General features: G+C 37.4%; 1 protein-coding gene across 1 annotated transcript in view; it reads right to left on the bottom strand.

Moving 5' to 3' along the window:
- Positions 1-17823, bottom strand: part of LOC143037439 (E3 ubiquitin-protein ligase RNF180-like) — a 138239-nt gene that overhangs the window by 92690 nt on the left and 27726 nt on the right. The window contains exons 4-5 of the mRNA XM_076205660.1: positions 4298-4429; positions 573-696 (exon numbers count right to left, since the gene is read on the bottom strand). Of these exons, the coding sequence (XP_076061775.1) occupies positions 573-696; positions 4298-4429 (256 nt within the window). The remainder of the gene's footprint in view (positions 1-572; positions 697-4297; positions 4430-17823) is intronic.

Below are 17823 nucleotides of genomic sequence, written 5' to 3'. Positions count from 1 at the left end.
ATCAATTCTATCCACAATTTCAGGTTCTGACGTAAGTATTAAATCTAGTCTCGATGGTTCCTCATTGTTTCTGTATCTGGTATTTTCCTTCATCCACTGAGTCATTGTGTATTCAATGGTCATATCAAGTAATATGTTTCCCCAGAGGTCTTCTCCACCCTTCACTGTCATTTCTTCCCAACATATTTCTTTTGAATCAAAATCACCTATAATTACTATATTTCCTCTTCCTTTCAGTATATAAGTTAGTTCATATTTTGTATCTTCCAACATTTTAGAATGATTGCTTACTGTCTAGGACTGTTTTGGGGGGCAAATACACTACTACAAATTTTCTACTTTTCATGTGATTGCTTTCAACTTTTATCATAACTGATTCTACATTGTGTTTTCCTTCTGTCATCTTTGTCACATTTAAGTCTTTCCTAGTCAAAAATAATACTCCCCACCATTTTTCCTTTCTATTCTTCATATGCATGTATGCATATGTACATGACTAAAGAAAATATACTGCATTATCACTTAATTATAAATGTTACAATTGCCATTAAATTGTTATATAATTGATTAACCTGTGTCTTGAATCTGAGGGTCAGCAGTGATGGCTTTTTCCTGTAGATTGCCTACTCTTGTAGAGCTGGAGTGGGGTAGAGATATGGGTTGTTTTATATGTCCTCCAACAGGTAAGTAATCCACCTGTAACAAAATGAGATATTACATTCCCATACATATAAATAGGCCATTCTAATGAAAAATTAGTTTCACTTTTTCAATGGCTGTATTTCTCATTAATTCTTGTCATTTGTGATATGGATTGTTTTATATGTACTCCAACATTTAAGTAATCTACCTGAAACAAAATAAGATATTACATTCCCATACACAAAAATTTATCAATCTAGTGAGAAATGAGTTTATTCTCAATTTTCAATGGCTGTATGTCTCATTAATTCTTCATACTCTACTTCTTACCATGCTATTGATTTTTTATGGGATTTATGACACTATACTGCCTCTTTTTCCACCTCACTCATTTATGATTCTTATATTATTTCAGTCATTCCTTTTTCAACCTTGATGCTTCTTTTGACTACTATCAATACCCCACCTCCTGTTCCTCTGGCATATATTATACTTTCTCTCACCCATCTGAATACATTTGGCCTACATTAAGTTTGGTCTCAGCAATGCACATTATATCTAGTTCTTTCTCCTTTAGTAACAAATGTCTAATTTTGCTGACATTAGTCCATATCATATATTCATAAAAGTTATTCTCAATCTTTTTCATTATTTTCCTCTCCTATGGAGTTTTTTAGAAACCATATAATCTGATTTATCTCTATCCTTTAAAAGTCCATTCTCTCCCACTATTTGTTCATCTTGTTTATTTTATCTTGACTTTTACATATTTTCTTGTTTTCTCTTCTACTGTTGCATCCTTTCTTATCCAACTATTCATCAATTTGTCTATTTTGCATCTGGTAGTTTCTATGTTTTATTGACTCACTCACCAAGTTTTGTGATTTTAGCTTTATTTCTACTGTCCTTGCACCTCCATGTACATAAGTACCTAACCTGAATACTTTTATTTCTTCGTGCATGCCTTCCTCATTACCAGTGCTGTGGAGTTGGAAGCAAATATGGGGTCCCTGGAGTCGGAGTCAGAGTTAGTAAAATTATACCAACTCCGACTCCAGTTAAATTTACACTTTATAACTGAAAAGTGATTAATTGCCAAGACGAAACTATAGTCTCCCCTTAGTTTTACTATGAACTCATTTTTCCTCAAAATTATGTACATGTACTTTTAATAATGATGGATTCGATAAATGTATAGAGTCCCTCTAATTTGACACATTTATGGAATCCATTTCTTCTTGACTTTAAGTGCATGAAATTGAGAAAATGAGCTCTAATTAGATTTAAGGGGACACTATATTTTCTTCTCAGCATATGGTTGATAATCCAATATACTGTATATCACATGTTTTAACTTCAAATTTTACAGATATTTAATCAATTATCCTATCTTTTTTTCCCTTTTCAGGAAATATTTCATTTTTCACATTTAAAAAGTTACCGTATGGGGCGGAAGCATGGAGCATGGGGGGGTATTTACCTAGTTGTATTTTACGGGAAGGGGAGCTATGCTCATGGTGTCCCCCTGTCTTCATATCTCATTTTATCTAAACTGTTTTTAAATTCATGAATTGTTTTTGCTCACACCACTTTTTCATCCAACTTGTTCCAGATGTCTATTACTGTGAGGAAAGCTATTCTTTTTCAGGTCTTTTCTATAACTGTCTTTCTTGATTTTCTTTTCGTGTCGTCTTGTATTTCTACTATCCCATTTTATTAGATCCTCTCTATCGATAGTTTCTATGTCTTTCATGATTCTATAAATAGTTATCAAGTCTCCTTTCTCTTCTTTGCCTAATGGCTGTGGTTCAAGTTTTGTTAGTCTCTCTTCATATGATAATTTTAAGAGTGTTGGTGGTAATTTTGTAATTGCTCTTTGTGTTCTTTCACGTTTTGCTATACATTTTTTTGTACTTGGTGACCACAGCACCAGAGATGGATGTGCGAAAAATAGAGGAGCCGGAGTCGGGGTCACAGGTTGTGTGTTCTGACTCCACAGCCCTGCTCGTTACTCTTTAGTTATTGTTTTCCTACTGGTAAATGTCCCTCTTTCCATCATACCACAAGGGACCACTAAGAAGTGCCTGCTTATGGTGATCCAGAAAGATGGGCAATGGAACAGCCCATTTTCCAAACATGTCAAATCTCTCACCTCTCTGGACTGAGCTCAAGATCTCTGTCAACTTCAACTGTATTTTTTACACATTTTCATATGTGAGGAGCCAACAAGAGGCAACTACTTTCCCCCCTATTATACTTTTATTCAGTGATACAGAAACAGTCCCATAAGAAAAACTCCAAAGTTTCTTCCCAAAGATTCTTCTTCTTCATTTGGGTGGGTGGGTGGGTGGGTGGGGGGGCACGAAGACCATTGCCAGCTGCTGTAGGGTTGCAGGTTTCCAGTCAATGGAACAACAACAATGACTATTATCCTATCACAATAATGCACATTTGTTTGTCAACCAATTTTCTTATCATCACCCAACATGTGACTGAGGGATTCAATAAGAAAGCTCTACCAAAAAGAATGGTTATAGTAGCTATAAACATAAACAAGACATTTAATACAGTTCCAAGGCAAATACTATGAAAAGATCAAACAGATAATAAAAATGACAATTATTTCAACTTGTATTCTTGCTTCTTCATGTACTACCCCTTCAGATTTCAACTTGGATAGTCCTTCTCTGTGCTTCAATTTACCATTTACAAATCTGAAGAACAGCTTTGGTTGATCCTTATATTTGTCAATTACATCCTTCTCAGGATTCTCTTTCTCATCTCTTCTCATTCTTGTATGTTTTCTTCTATATGTGTGTATCTTGCATACATACATACATTCTATCTACATACATAGGGCTTTTTCCCTCTAATATGGGAGGTAGCCAAGTCAAAAGGCATGCACCATCTCCCACCCATACCACTCCCATCCACCACCCTTTCATCTTAGCTCCTCATAGATGATGGGTCATCCCTGTATCCTGCCCACTGCCTTGGGTCAGAAGCAATGTAGCAATACACAGCACATCCACAGCAAGATTGCTTCACTTAATCGGCAACCACCCCACCCTCTCTTTGTCTTTATGGGGCAAAATCCCTTCAGATTACATCAAAATATTCACACAAAACCACTCCCTACTCCCCCATCCCCTACCTCCTCTCATCCTTGCATCACAATATCATCTATACATGGCCATTCTCCACTCACCCCTATCTCCTCCCTTCTCCTCTCCTTGCTCAACAGACACCCCCCTCTTGCTCAATCTTTTCATCCCATCTATCCATCTCATCCTTGGTCATCCCTTCAAGTTCATTCCACCTCTGGTTTCCACACCTCTTTTACTAATCTTTCTTCACTAATTCTTTCCATGTGCCCAAGCCATCCCAACATTCTTTTATCAGCCCTATCTGGCATCTGCTTTTCCACCTTCACTCTCCTCCTCACCTCTTCATTTCTCACACTATTCAACCTTGTAACCCCTACCATACTTCTCAGACACTTCATATCAAACACATTTAAACTTTTCCTCTCTGCTCCTCTTAAATTCCAAGTCTCTGCCCCATACAGAGGATATAAAAACATCATGCAACTCTTTGTCTCTTATTACAACACTACCACCTAATCACAAAAGAAAAAAAGAAAGTTTAGACAAACCTTAGAGTTAAGGATGTGTATAGAAGGGACAGAAGCCTCACCACACACACAAACAGTCTTATTCACAAAGTTGAAGGACCCAAGACGAGCACCGCACTGTGGGCATTTTAATTTGCCTTTTACCCATGAAGCCTGAAATAATAAAACAAAGATAACTTATTACATGTATTTGATCAACTTTTGCAATATACAAAGGAAAACATTAATAAATATATAAACAGGAAGAGAATGCCACATAAATACATATATACACATACCTATGGCTTTTCCCCCTTACAAGGGAGGTATCCAAAAAACAAAGGCATAAATTCCACTTCCATCCATTCTATCCCCACATACTCAACTCCCATTCACCCCCTCCCTCCCTCTTATCTTGGCTTCTCCTCGATGATGGGTCATCCCTGCATCTCACCCACTGCCCTGGGTCAGAAGCAATGCAACAAGACATAGCACATCCACAGCAAGGCCACTTCATTTAATTGGTGACACCCACTCTCTGTCCCCTCATGCAGAAAAAAAGATGGAAGAACTCCCTTCAGGATGCATCAAAATCTCATTCACACATAACCACTCCCCACATCTGCTTTCCACACCTCTTTTACTAATCTTTCTTCACTCAATCTTTCCATGTGTCCAAACCCATCCCAATACTCTTTCATCAACCCTATTTCCCGACTCCCTTTCCACCACTGTTCTCCTCCGCCCTCCTTGTTTCTCACTCTATCCAGGCTAGTAACCCCTACTATACTTCTCACGCACTTCATCTCAAACACATTCAAACTCCTCACTTCCTCCCTTGTATTCCATATTTCTGTCCCATACAGTGCTGTCAGCACAATTACTCCTGGAACTACAAAAGGCATTTGATATGATACCACACAATAAGGAAGATAAAATCAATGGGTGGCATCAGAGGAAATTTACTGGAATGGATGAAAGACTTCCTGACTGGGAGGAAAATGAGAGTAGTAATTAGAGACAAATTCTCAAATTGTGGTGTCCCGCAGGGATCAGTACTGGGCTACTGGCCCTAATCCTGTTTGCTATACACATAAATGACATGGATGAAGGAGTAGAGTGTTATATGAATTTCTTTGCAGATGACGCAAAAATACTAAAGAAAGTAAAAACGGAGGAGGATTGCAACTCATTACAACAAGACTTGGACAAGATCTGGAAATGGACTCAAAAGTGGGAAGTGCAATTCAATATCAAGAAATGTAGTATAATGGAATTTGGAAAAAGTAAAAACAGAATATCGAGAGATTATAAAATTGGTGAAGAGGTCCAAAGAGTAAACTTGGAAAAAGACCTTGGAGTGATGATCAGCAAAGCCATGACACCGGATAAGCATATTAATAAAATAGTAAGAGAAAACTATAATTTATTGAGGTCAATAAAAGTGGCATTTGCCTATTTGGACGAGGAAATGATAAAAGAAAATTTAAATACACTAATAAAACCAAAACTTGAGTACGCAGCAACACTATGGACACCCACTACCAAAAAGAATATAAAAAAGTTAGAAAGAATACAAAGAGCAACAACAAAACTGGCACCAACTCTTTCCAAAATGATAGATGAACAAAGACTGTCCAAATTAGAATTACCAGCTCTGGAACAAAGATGGGATAGAGGAGACTATCTATAGAATTATGAAGGGAATGGAAATCTTAGATAAGAATGACTTATTGAAATGGGACAATGGAAAAACAAGAGGACACGAAAAGAAACTAAAAAAAGATAATTACAGAAGAGATCTGAAAAAAGAAAAAAAAAGAAAAAAAAAAGCTTCCCACATTGAATGATAGATACTTGGAACAAATTAGATAAAGAAACAGTGTGTGCAAACACTATTCAAGATTTTAAGAAAAAACTTGATGCTGTGAGATACAAAGACAGGTCACCACAAGCATAGCTCCCTTCCCGTATAATACAACTGGGTAAATACAATCTCCTCTCAGCATCCATTCCCAAATGTCTGTTTCTCATTATACTTTTTAATTCTCCAAGGGATTTACTTGCTTCTCTCAAACTACATTCTATCTACACCTCCACTCCCTTTCCCACCACATTTGTACCTAAGTATCTAAAGCTCTCCATTTCCTTCAGTCTCTCTTAATACACACTTCCAATATGTTAATACATCTCATCACCTTACTTTTACCCACATTTATCTTCAATTTCCTTATTTCACACACCTTCCAAAACTCCATCACTAACTTCCTTAATCCCTCCTCTAATCCTGCCACAAGCAGTGTCATCAGCAAACAACAACTGGCTTATCTCCCATTTTTCTCGATTTTCTTTAACCATTTCCTATCCCCAACCCACTACTCTTACATTCACCTCTCGCACCACCCCAAGGTCACATAACACATCCCTGGCGAAGTCCCACCTTTACCTCAAACCACTCATCCTCTCCACTTCTGATTCTAACACAAGCTCTACTACTCTTGTAAAAACTCTTGACTGAGGTCTTAACAGCTTTCCTTCTATCCCATATATCTGCAATACCTCCCACAGTGTCTTCCTGTCTACCCTGTCATAAACCTTTTCCAAATCCATAAAGGCCTAAAAAACATCTTTACCTTTTCCTAAAGCCTATCTGCAGGGAGGAAAAAAGAAACTACGAAAAATATATAATATATAAATGCAAAGACCAACCTAAACTATTTTACAGAATGTAAATGATAAACTAAAAGACAAACATGAAATAGTGAAACTGCACAAAGGAAATAAAAAATATATAGATGATGTAGAAATGGCTGAAGTTATGATCAGGCATTTTAGGTCTATATTTACAAATGAAAGCTCAAAAATTTGGGAGGAAGGACATCGAGGAAGATCCCTGGAAATGAAAGAAATATCGGTGACACAGAAAGAAATAAGGGACCAAATAAAAATCCTTGACATCAGAAAGTCACACGGGCCTGATGGAATTACAAATTAGATATTGAAAGTGTGTATAGATGAACTAATGGACAAAATACAAAGGATAATTGACATCTCACTCAAAGAAGGAAAAGTACCACAAGATTGGAAAAATGCAAATATTGTATCAATATACAAAGGAGACTGGTATCCCTTACAAGCACAGTACCAAAAATATGAGAAAAAGTTATTAGGAATAAATCAATTAACACTTGGAAGACAACAAAATACTAAATCCTAAATAATTTGGTTTTAGAAATGGAGGATCATGTACCACAAACTTATGCATTTACTCAAGATTAATAGAAATAATATGAGAAAGAGATGGATGGGTAGATTGTGCTTTCTTGGACTTACAAAAGGTTTTCGACAAAGTACCACACAAAAAGCTACTAAGAAAAATTGAAATAATAGGTGATATACAAGGAAAGTTATTGGAATGGATGAAAGATTTCTTGAACAGGAGAAAAATAAGGGTGGTACTTAGGAGACAAAAACTCAAATTGGGAAGATATGATAAGTGGAGTCCCACATGGCTCTGTATTGGCTCTGATAATGTTTGCTATTTATATAAACGACATGGATGAAGGTGTGGAATGTTATATGAACTTCTTTGCAGATGATGCGAAACTACTAAAGAGAGTAAGTAGAGAAGACTGCAAATCTTTTCAAGAAGACCTGGACAAATTCTGGAAATGGAGTCAAAAGTGTTAAGTGAACATCAATATTAAGAAATGGAGCATAATGGAATTTGGAAAAAGCAAAAATAGAATATTGGGTCAATATAAAATTGGTACAATGTAAGTTAAAAAAGTCAACTCGGAAAGGGACCTAGGAGTAACTATCTAATGACATGACACCAGACAAACATTTCAACAAATTAGACGGAGAATCTTTTAACTTATCAAGATCAATGAAAGTAGCCTTTGACTACATGGATGAAGAAATGGTAAAGAAAATATTAATTACACAGATAAGATAAGACCAAAATTGGAATATGCTGCAACACTATGGACACCTAATTCTAAAAAAAACATAGAGAAATTAGAAAGAATTAAAAGAGCAATGAAAAAGATGGCACTAACACTCTAATTTGACATATGAACAAAGATTGGATAAACTAAATCTACCAACCCTGGAACAAAGAGGAGAAAGAGGTGATCTGGTAACGATCTACAGAATTATGAAAGGGATGGAAATTCTTTATAGAGACGACAGTGGGACAGAAGAAAAACACGAGGACATGAGAAGAAACTTAAGAAGGACAGTTACAGAAGAGATCTGAAAAAGAATAGCTTCCCACACAGAGAAATAGATACCTAGAACAAACTGAATGAGGAAACAGCGAGAGTTAAAACTATACAAGATTTTAACAACAAACTGGATGCATAAAGATACAAAAGCGGGTCACTATGAGCATAGCTCTCTTCCCATAAAATACATCTAGGTAAATACAAAAATCTGATCCACATTATAATCTCAAAGTCAGTCTGTGGCCCTTGCTCTGACCTGTTCTCTGCTGTACCTATTGTGTTGCCTTCAATAGCGAGTTTTCACTTGTGTGTTGGTATTAGCTGGGAAACATCTAAAAACACAGTATACATAAGTGTTCTATTTTAGAAAAGGAATTTTTTGGTGAAATTAGACTACTAAACAGCACACAATTCCAAATATTTATTTTTACTGATATAATTTAATTCTAAACCACTGAATAAGATTTTTTTATTCTATTCTTTGCATTGCTATCAAAGTTTGACTTTCACTCTATTGCTTTCTATATATTATTTTTATTATGCTCCTCGTTTTATCATAGTTGATTGAGGAGTGTTTATAGAGGATGGTGGGTGAGTTGGTAAAGTTTGCTGGAGGAGAGATTAATCTAATATTACATTACTGTACAGAAGAACCTTGGGTCTTGACCACTATCAGTTTTAGAAAACTGTTCCAGAACTGATTTGGTCAAGGACCAAAACAAGTTTACTGATTTACTAGATACAACTTAATCTGGGTGATATTTTTCCCTAAAACTTTGAATTTCAATTTTTTCAAAATTTTCTCCATTTGAGTTGGTTAAGAACCAATATCTTGGTTGACTACCACAGCAATATATATATATATATTTTTGTCTGTCTGTTAAGAACTGATTTGACTGACTTGTGAAATGTTTGAGAACTGAGGTTCTACTACTTTAGCATTCATTCAAACTAAAGACAGGCAATTTTAATAATCTGAGGTAAGCCTCCTTCTACATAAGGTTCAATTTGCACATATGAGATACTAGAAAACTTCCTGAAATTCTGAGTCCTATGTATTTACCTAGTTGTATTTACCTAGTTGTAATATACGGGAGGGGAGCTATGCTCGTGGTGACCCGTCTTTGTGTCTCTCCGCAACAAGTTATATCTTAAAATCTTGTACAGGTAAACGTCGACTTACGATGGCATTAGGTTTCGATAGAGCCATCGTAAGACGATCTCATCGTAAGTCGATCCCCACTCTGTTCCGTGGTCACTGTACCTAGCCTACCTGTATATTAACCACCAGAGATACTGAATATAGCCTATTAAACATGTACAGTAGTTTATTTAATTATTTTTATCCTTTTTTACCATATTCAAACACTATAACGGAACTTAAATCTCGCGGGCAGCAGCCAATGCCAGCCGTACGACGTGACGTAATAATACTCGCATCATAAAATATAGTCACCGCTTATATCGATCGTTCTCTCTTTCACCCGCGAATTTTGAAAACTACAGAGAATGGGATTTAGGGCACATTTGAGAGAATGTAAAAACACAGGGGCGACTACAATAAATATAATCAAGACGCCGATATGGCAGAGTCGCGAATCCACTTGCTCCTCATGACGCCTACGTGTGCGGCACCGTATGGAAGGGGTTAAATTATCATATCGTCGTCGTCGTCGTCGTCATCGTAAAGTCGAACAATCGTAAGTCGCGGCCATCGTAAGTCGACGTTTTCCTGTATAGTGTTAGCACATACTGTTTTGTTGTCTAATTTGTTCCATGTATTTATCGCTCTGTGTGGGAAACTGTTCCTTTTCAAGTTTTTTCTATAACTATCCTTTTTCAATTTTTTTCCGTGTCCTCTTGTTTTACCGTTGTCCCACATTAATAGGTCATTCCTGTCTAAAACTTCCATTCCTTTCATTTTTCTGTAGATAGTTAGCAAATCTCCTCTTTCTCTTCTTTGTTCTAGAGTTGGTAGGTTCAATTTGGATAGTCTTTGCTCATATGTTAGTTCGGCGAGTGTCGGTGCTAGTTTGGTTGTCGCTCTTTGTAATCTTTCTAGTTTCTTAATATTCTCTTTGGTACTGGTCTTATTAGTGTAGCAAGTATTTTCCTTATCATTTCTTCGTCCATATAGGTAAATGCCACTTTGATTGCTCTCAATAAGTTGTAGGTTTCTCCGAACATCTTGTTTATATGCTTATCTGGTTTCATGTCCTTTCCAATCATCACTCCAAGATCTTTTTCATAGTTTGTTTTATTTATTTTTTCTTCCCCAATTCTGTAATCTTTTGATATTCTATTTTTACTCTTTCCAAATTCCATTATGCTGCATTTCTTAATATTGAATTTTACTTCCCATTTTTTAGTCCAATTCCATATTGTGTCCAGATCTTGTTGCAATGAGTTGCAGTCCTCTTCCGTTTTTACCTTCTTAAGTAATTTTGCATCATCTGCAAAAAAAATTATATAGCACTCCACGCCTTCATTCATGTCATTAACGTATACAGCGAACATGATCGGTGCCAGTACTGATCCTTGCGGGACCCCGCTTTTTACTTCTTCCCAGTTGGAGAATTTTTCTCTAATTACAACTCTCATTTTCCTCCCAATCAGAAAGTCTTTCATCCATTCCAATAATTTTCCTCTGATGCCACCTTTTGACTCTATCTTATTTATTAGTTTCCTATGAGGTACCTTATCGAATGCCTTTTGCAGGTCCAGAAAAGCACAGTCTGCCCATCCATCTCTTTCTTCTATTATGTCTACTAATCTTGAGTAAAAGCAAATCAGATTTGTTGTACAGGATCTCCCTTGTCTAAATCCAAATTTATTTGGGTTCAGTATAGATTTTTCTTCCAGGTACTTAACCCATCTGTTTTTGATCACTCTTTCACAAATTTTTGCTATTGTGCTTGTTAGTGAGACCGGTCTGTAGTTAGATGGATCTTCCTTATCACCTCCCTTATAAATTGGTACAATGTTTGCTTTTTTCCAGTCCAATGGTACTTTTCCTTCTTTAATTGATGATTTAATTATATCATATATTTTGTCAGTTAATTCTTCCATGCATTCTTTCAGTATCCAGTTTGCTATTCCGTCTGGGCCATGTGATTTTCTGACATCCAGGGTTTTAATTTGATCACTGATTTCTTTTTGTGTTACGTTTATTTCTTTCATTGCTGGGGATAATTCTCTCTCTCTAGCTTCACTGTTAGGCAAGTTTTCTATTGTGAATACTGATCTGAAGTGGTTGTTCATTATTTCAGCCATTTCCAGTTCTTCTGTAAATTCTTTTTTATTTTGGCACAGTTTTTCTATTTCTTGTTTGTTTTTCAGTTTTCCATTTACATATTTGTAAAATAGTTTGGGTTCTTCTTTACATTTGTCTATTATCTTTTTTTCGTAATTTCTCTTTTCATCTCTGCGTATTTTTACATATTCGTTTCTTAGTTTGATGTATGTTTGCCATTTGCTTTGTTTCTTATCTCTTTTCCATGTATAAGCACACTTTTGAGGGAAAGAACAAGTAAACTTTAAAGAAATCATGGATCAGCAGAAAAGAGAGGTACAGGATAGAGTGAAAGAATGGGTAGTGAAAATCCAAAGGCAGGGTGGGGGTAGAATATCTTGTTAGGATGTAGACAAAAGGAAATAGATTACTGGAGTTGGTTGGAGAAAAATGCATTACCTCATGGATATAAAGGAACAAAAATTATCTGCAAAATGCTAGAAAAATTACGTTCATACTTCTAGATGATGACTCAAATAAGCATGATCAACTTGTAAATGTCTAAGTCTATTTATATACCATGAGCTTCTTCCCTCTTACAAGGGAGGTAGCCAAGTCAAAAGGCAAGTACCCACTCCCACCAATTTCACTCCCATCCACCACCCATTGTTCCCTCTCATCTTAGCTCCTCATGGATGACAGGTTGTCATGGTATCCCACCCACTGCCCTGGGTCAGAAGCAATGCAGCAAGGCATAGCACATCCACAGCAAGGCTGCTTCACTTTATTGGCAACTACTTTTCTCCATCCCCTCATGCAGAAAAATAGAAGATGGGGAGAGGTCCCTCTGGGCTGTGTCAAATTATAATTCATACATAACCACTCCCTATCCCCTCCTTCCTTGCATCACAGTATTATCTATACACAGCCTGTGATGAAACATTTCCACAGAAATGTCTGTCAGTATTAATGAAGTGGCCTTGCTGTGGATGTGCTGTGTCTTGTGACACTGCTTCTGACCCAGGGCAGTGGACGGGATACAGGGATGACCCGTCATCCAGGGGTGGGAGTGGTTTCTATGCTTTTTTCTTTTTGGCTACCTCCCGTGTAAGGGGGAAAAAAAGCCTTTGGTATATGTATGTATGTAAGATGAGACACTCTAACAAGACTGGCTTTGCTACTAGTTAAAGAACCCAATATTAGTGATCACTGACATACAGTAAATTTGTCCTATAGGAAAGTGTGATAGTGCTTGAATTCCAGAGTGAACAATTATGGGTACCTGTTAGCAGTGATTCTGCAAGCAGGATGGCAGAATCATGTCCTTACTGCCCATTTCCAAACCCCATCAATTTCTTTACCTCCATCTGAAGATGTATCCTCAGGGGTTACCACTCAGTCTCCAGACAAGGCCTAAGGTCTTTATCAACTTCAACTGTATGGTCTTCACTATTTTATATAAAAAGAGCTGACAATGAGTGATTGGTTCACTCTTCCTACTACTTTCAGCCAGTGAAAGAAACAGACCTACTCCAAGACAACACTGTCAAAAGTCCAACATTTTTTTTCCCAGCAAGACCCATGGGAGTGACTAAGGATAATTTTCTGCCACTGTGGCTGACAATCAGGAGGTCTTGGTTGTGGGGGACTCCATTGTGCAAGGCTATGATGACATCCTGCAGGGTAAGACTAAACGACGTTGCAAGCATGTATGTCAACCAGGTTGTGGGATCGCTGATTGTACTCAGACCATCAGGGAGCAAAGGTGACGAACACAGTTATGATTGTTCATGCGGGAAGTAACAATGTGGGTAGGGTGAGATCAGAGAATTTTGTTTGGAATTACAAGGTCCTCCTTCAGGAGGTGAAGGAGCATGGGAGCCTTCATGTAGTCTGTGGGATCCATCCAAGGATCTATGCTGGCTCATGTTGGAACAGTAGAGCCATAGGGATCAATGAGAGGATATCATGATTGTGCACACAACTGGGATACCACTTTCTTGATCCTTGGTATCTCTTTTCCAGGCATCATGACCTTTATGCTTCTGATGGGATCCACCTTACTTGCAGAGGCAAAGATGTTCTTACAAACCTCATTGTGGGAGTTTATGATGAACTAGATCCTTTTTTGGGGTAGAAACTCAAAGGGAAGAGGAAATAGAGTGTATGGGGGAAAATAGAGTAGAGCATAGCAATAATGTAGAGCAATATGTCAGTGTAGGACAAAACATCGTTTTAGGATATAATGTTGGTAGAGGACAAAATATTACATTAGGATGTAATGTCAAACGACAAAATATCATGATGGGATGTAATGATAGTGGAGGACAAAAATCATGATGGGATGTAATGATAGTGGAGGACAAAATATCATGGTAGGACATAATGCCTGACAGAATGTCTATGAAGGATGGGTGGCTGGTGTGGGACCAGATGTCTGTGATGGGGCAAATGTCCATGAGACACTGAATGTCAATCAAGGACCAAATGTCGACATAGAATAAGGTGTCAATAAAGAATAAAATCATAATGTAAGGCATGATGTTGAAACTCAAAACATGTTAAAAAGAAATTATCAAGTTTCTTAAAACCATGTACTTTAATGCTCATAGTATTAGGAACAAATTCCAAGAAATCCAGGTGTATGTCAAAGACAAAAATCTCGATATGATAGAAATAACAGACATGGTTAAATAGTGGAGAGTTTGAAGCTGAATTTAATATTGTGGGATTTAAACACTTTCATCAGGATAGTAATCACAAGAAAGGTGGAGGTGTTCTGTTGTACATAAAAAGAAATGTCCATGCCTATGTTTTAGAGAAAGTGAAATAGGATGCATATGATAGTTTGTGGGTAGAATTAACACAAACAAATGGACAAAAAATGAATGTAGGTGTAATATATTGGCCAAAAACATTATCATTATCAGACAACAAATTGTTGTTTCAAGAACTGTCTAGTTTCTGCAATTGGAACTTATTGATAATGGGTGATTTAAATTTTACTGACAATGATTGGATGACCCTTGAACATGGCCATATAGGTAGTCACTTGATAGATTTTCTTGGTGACAATTACTTAATTCAGCATGTAAAAGAGCTCACAAGACATAGAAATTTACTCGATCTATTAATCACTAGCCATGAAAGCATGATAACTGATGTAAAAGTTGGTGAAACTATTGCAAGTAGCAATCACAACTTAGATTCAAACTGCTAAATTTTTTTAGAATAGATACTTGTGTATCTAAAATGCCTGATTTCAGTAAAGCTCAGTTCATAGGACTATGTCAGGAGCTTCAGCTTACGGATTAGGAGGCAAAATTAAGCAAAAGACCTGTAGATCAGATGTAGGAAATATTTCAAAATACACCAACATGATTCATACTTACATTCCATTTAACCCCTTCCATACGGTGCCGCACACGTAGGCGTCATGGGGAGCGAGTGTATTCGCGAGGCTGCCATATCGGCGTCTTGATTATATTTATTGTAGTCGCCCCTCCATAATGACATTCTTTCTAATTCTTTTGTAATCGCATTTTCTATGGTTATCAAAATTCACGGGTGAAGAGAGAACGATCGATATAAGCGGTGACTATATTTTATGATGCGAGTATTATTACGACACGTCGTACGGCTGGCATTGGCTGCTGCCACTGAGATCTAAGTCCATGACGCCTACGTGTGCGGCACCGTATGGAAGGGGTTAAGGACAGATGCCCCCCAAATCAAGTTCGCCCAAAATGGCTTGACAAAGAAACTGAAAAAAGTATTGCTAAAAAGAGACAGGCTTATAAGAAATACAAATGCTCGGGTGCACCTACTATCAAAGTTACGAAATAATACAGAGAGATTTAAAAAAAAAAGACAATAAAAAACGAAAAGGACAATATGAAGTGAATATCACTGATAAATCCAAAGAGAATCCCAAAGAATTCTATAGTTACATTAGAGATAAAAAGGTTATTAAGAATCACATGGGCCCACTATTATCTGCTGACAGTCAACTTGAATATTCAGATAAAGGAATGTGTGATAATTTAAACAATTATTTTAGCTCAGTATTCATAAACAAAACACCTCAAAATGAACTCCAAACTGAAACCTGTGAAAAGTCTAGGGTGAATTTACTCACTACAGTAAATATAACAAAAGAAAAAAGTAAAATGTGTATAGAAAAACTCATACATACATACATATACCAAAGGCTTTTTCCCCCCTTACACAGGGGGGTAGCCAAAAAGGAAAAGGCATAGAAACCACTCCCACCCATTCCATTTCCTATATATTCCACTCCCCTCCACCCTCTTCCCTCCCTCTCATCTTGGCACCTCCTGGATGACGGGTCATCCTGCACCCTGTCCACCGCCCTGGGTCAAAAGCATTGTCGCAAGACAGCACATCCACAGCAAGGCCGCTTCATAAATTCGGCGACCCCCCTCTCCGTCCCCTCACGCAGAAAAGGAGAAGACGGGGAGAAATCCCTTCAGGCTGCATCAATTTATTTTTCATACATACTCCCTCAACCCTATCCCCCAACCACTCCCCCTCATGCATCACAGCATCATCTATACACAACCCTTCTCCATTCACCCCTATCTTCTGTCCTCTCCCGTCCTTCCTCAACAGACATTCCTCTCTCTTGTAATGCCCCTTTCACCCCATCCATCCATCTCATCCTAGGACGCCCCCCTCATATTCACTCCTTCCACCTCTGCCTTCCACATTTCCTTTACCAATCTTTCCTCACTCATTCTTTCTATGTGTCCAAACCATCCCAGTACTCTTTCATCAACCCTATCTCCCAGCTCCCTTTCCACCTGTGTTCTCCTCCTCACCTCATTTCTCACTCTATCTAGCCGAGTAACCCTTATACTTCTCAGACATTTCATCTCAAACACATTCAAACTCCTCCTCTCTTATGTTCCATGTTTCTGCCCTGTACAATGCTGTTGGCACAATCACTCCTTCATATAACCACTTCTTAGCATCTATTCCCACATGTCTATTTCTCATTACACTTAATTCACCAAGGCATTTACTTGCTTCTCTCAATCTACATTCTACCTCCACCCCCACTCTCTTTCCTGCCACATTCACACCCAAGTATCTAAAACTATCCACTTCCTCCTGTCTTTCACCCTTTATACTCACTTCCAGCCTGCTGTCACTCTCTCTCTTTGTACATCTCATCACCTTTTGTCCACGTTTATCTTCAGCTTCCTTCTTTCACACACCTTCTCAAATTCTGTCACTAACTTCCTCAATCCCTCCTCTGATCCTGCTACAAGCGAAGTGTCATCAGCAAACAACAACTGGCTCACCCCCCTCTTTCCTCCATTTTCTTTAACCATCTCCAACCCCTGACCCACTACCCTTGCATTCACCTCTTGCACCCCATCCATGTAAAGACTGAACAGCCAAAGTTAATAAAACACCAGGGCCTGATGGTTGGCATCCAAGAATCTTAAAGGAAATGAAAAATGAGATTGCTGTTCCATTAGAAATTATTTTCAAGAAATCCATATCTGGATATGTCCCAAGAGAATGGAAGCTAGCTAACGTTACTCCCATATTCAAAAAAAGGTGACAAAAAGAAACCAAATAACTACAGGCCTATAAGCTTGATTTCAATTGTAGGAAAAATTATGGAAACTATCATCAGAGATGCTATTGAACATCATTTAGAAAGTAGCTGTTTGATAAATGATAACCAGCATGAATTCAGATGAAAATGTTCTTGTGTGACTAACTTACTCAAATTCTACAACAGTCATCTTGAATTATGACAAAAGAAACAATATAGATTTAATATATCTAGACTTTGCACAAGTTTTTGATACCGTCACCCATGAAAGACTACTTACTAAATTAGCTTAACATGGAATAAGTGGTAGCCTATTAAGTTGGACTTGTAAGTGGTTGAATGATGAAAAGAGTTGTTCTAAATGGCAAAACTTCTAAATGGAAAAATGTTATGAGTGGAGTTTCTCAGGGTTCTGTTCTTGGGCCACTTCTATTCATAGTATATATAAATGATGTAGAATGTGTGTTCTCTACATTTGAATTGGTGGTGAAGAGAAACTCAGGTCGAGTTCTTGGTT

This window comes from Oratosquilla oratoria, chromosome 22 (genome assembly GCF_046742065.1).
Source record: "Oratosquilla oratoria isolate Oo_2021 chromosome 22, ASM4674206v1, whole genome shotgun sequence".
Classification (NCBI taxonomy): Eukaryota; Metazoa; Arthropoda; class Malacostraca; order Stomatopoda; family Squillidae; genus Oratosquilla; species Oratosquilla oratoria.
Note: the sequence above shows the minus strand (reverse complement) of the source record. Positions and strands in the feature narration are given on the sequence as shown.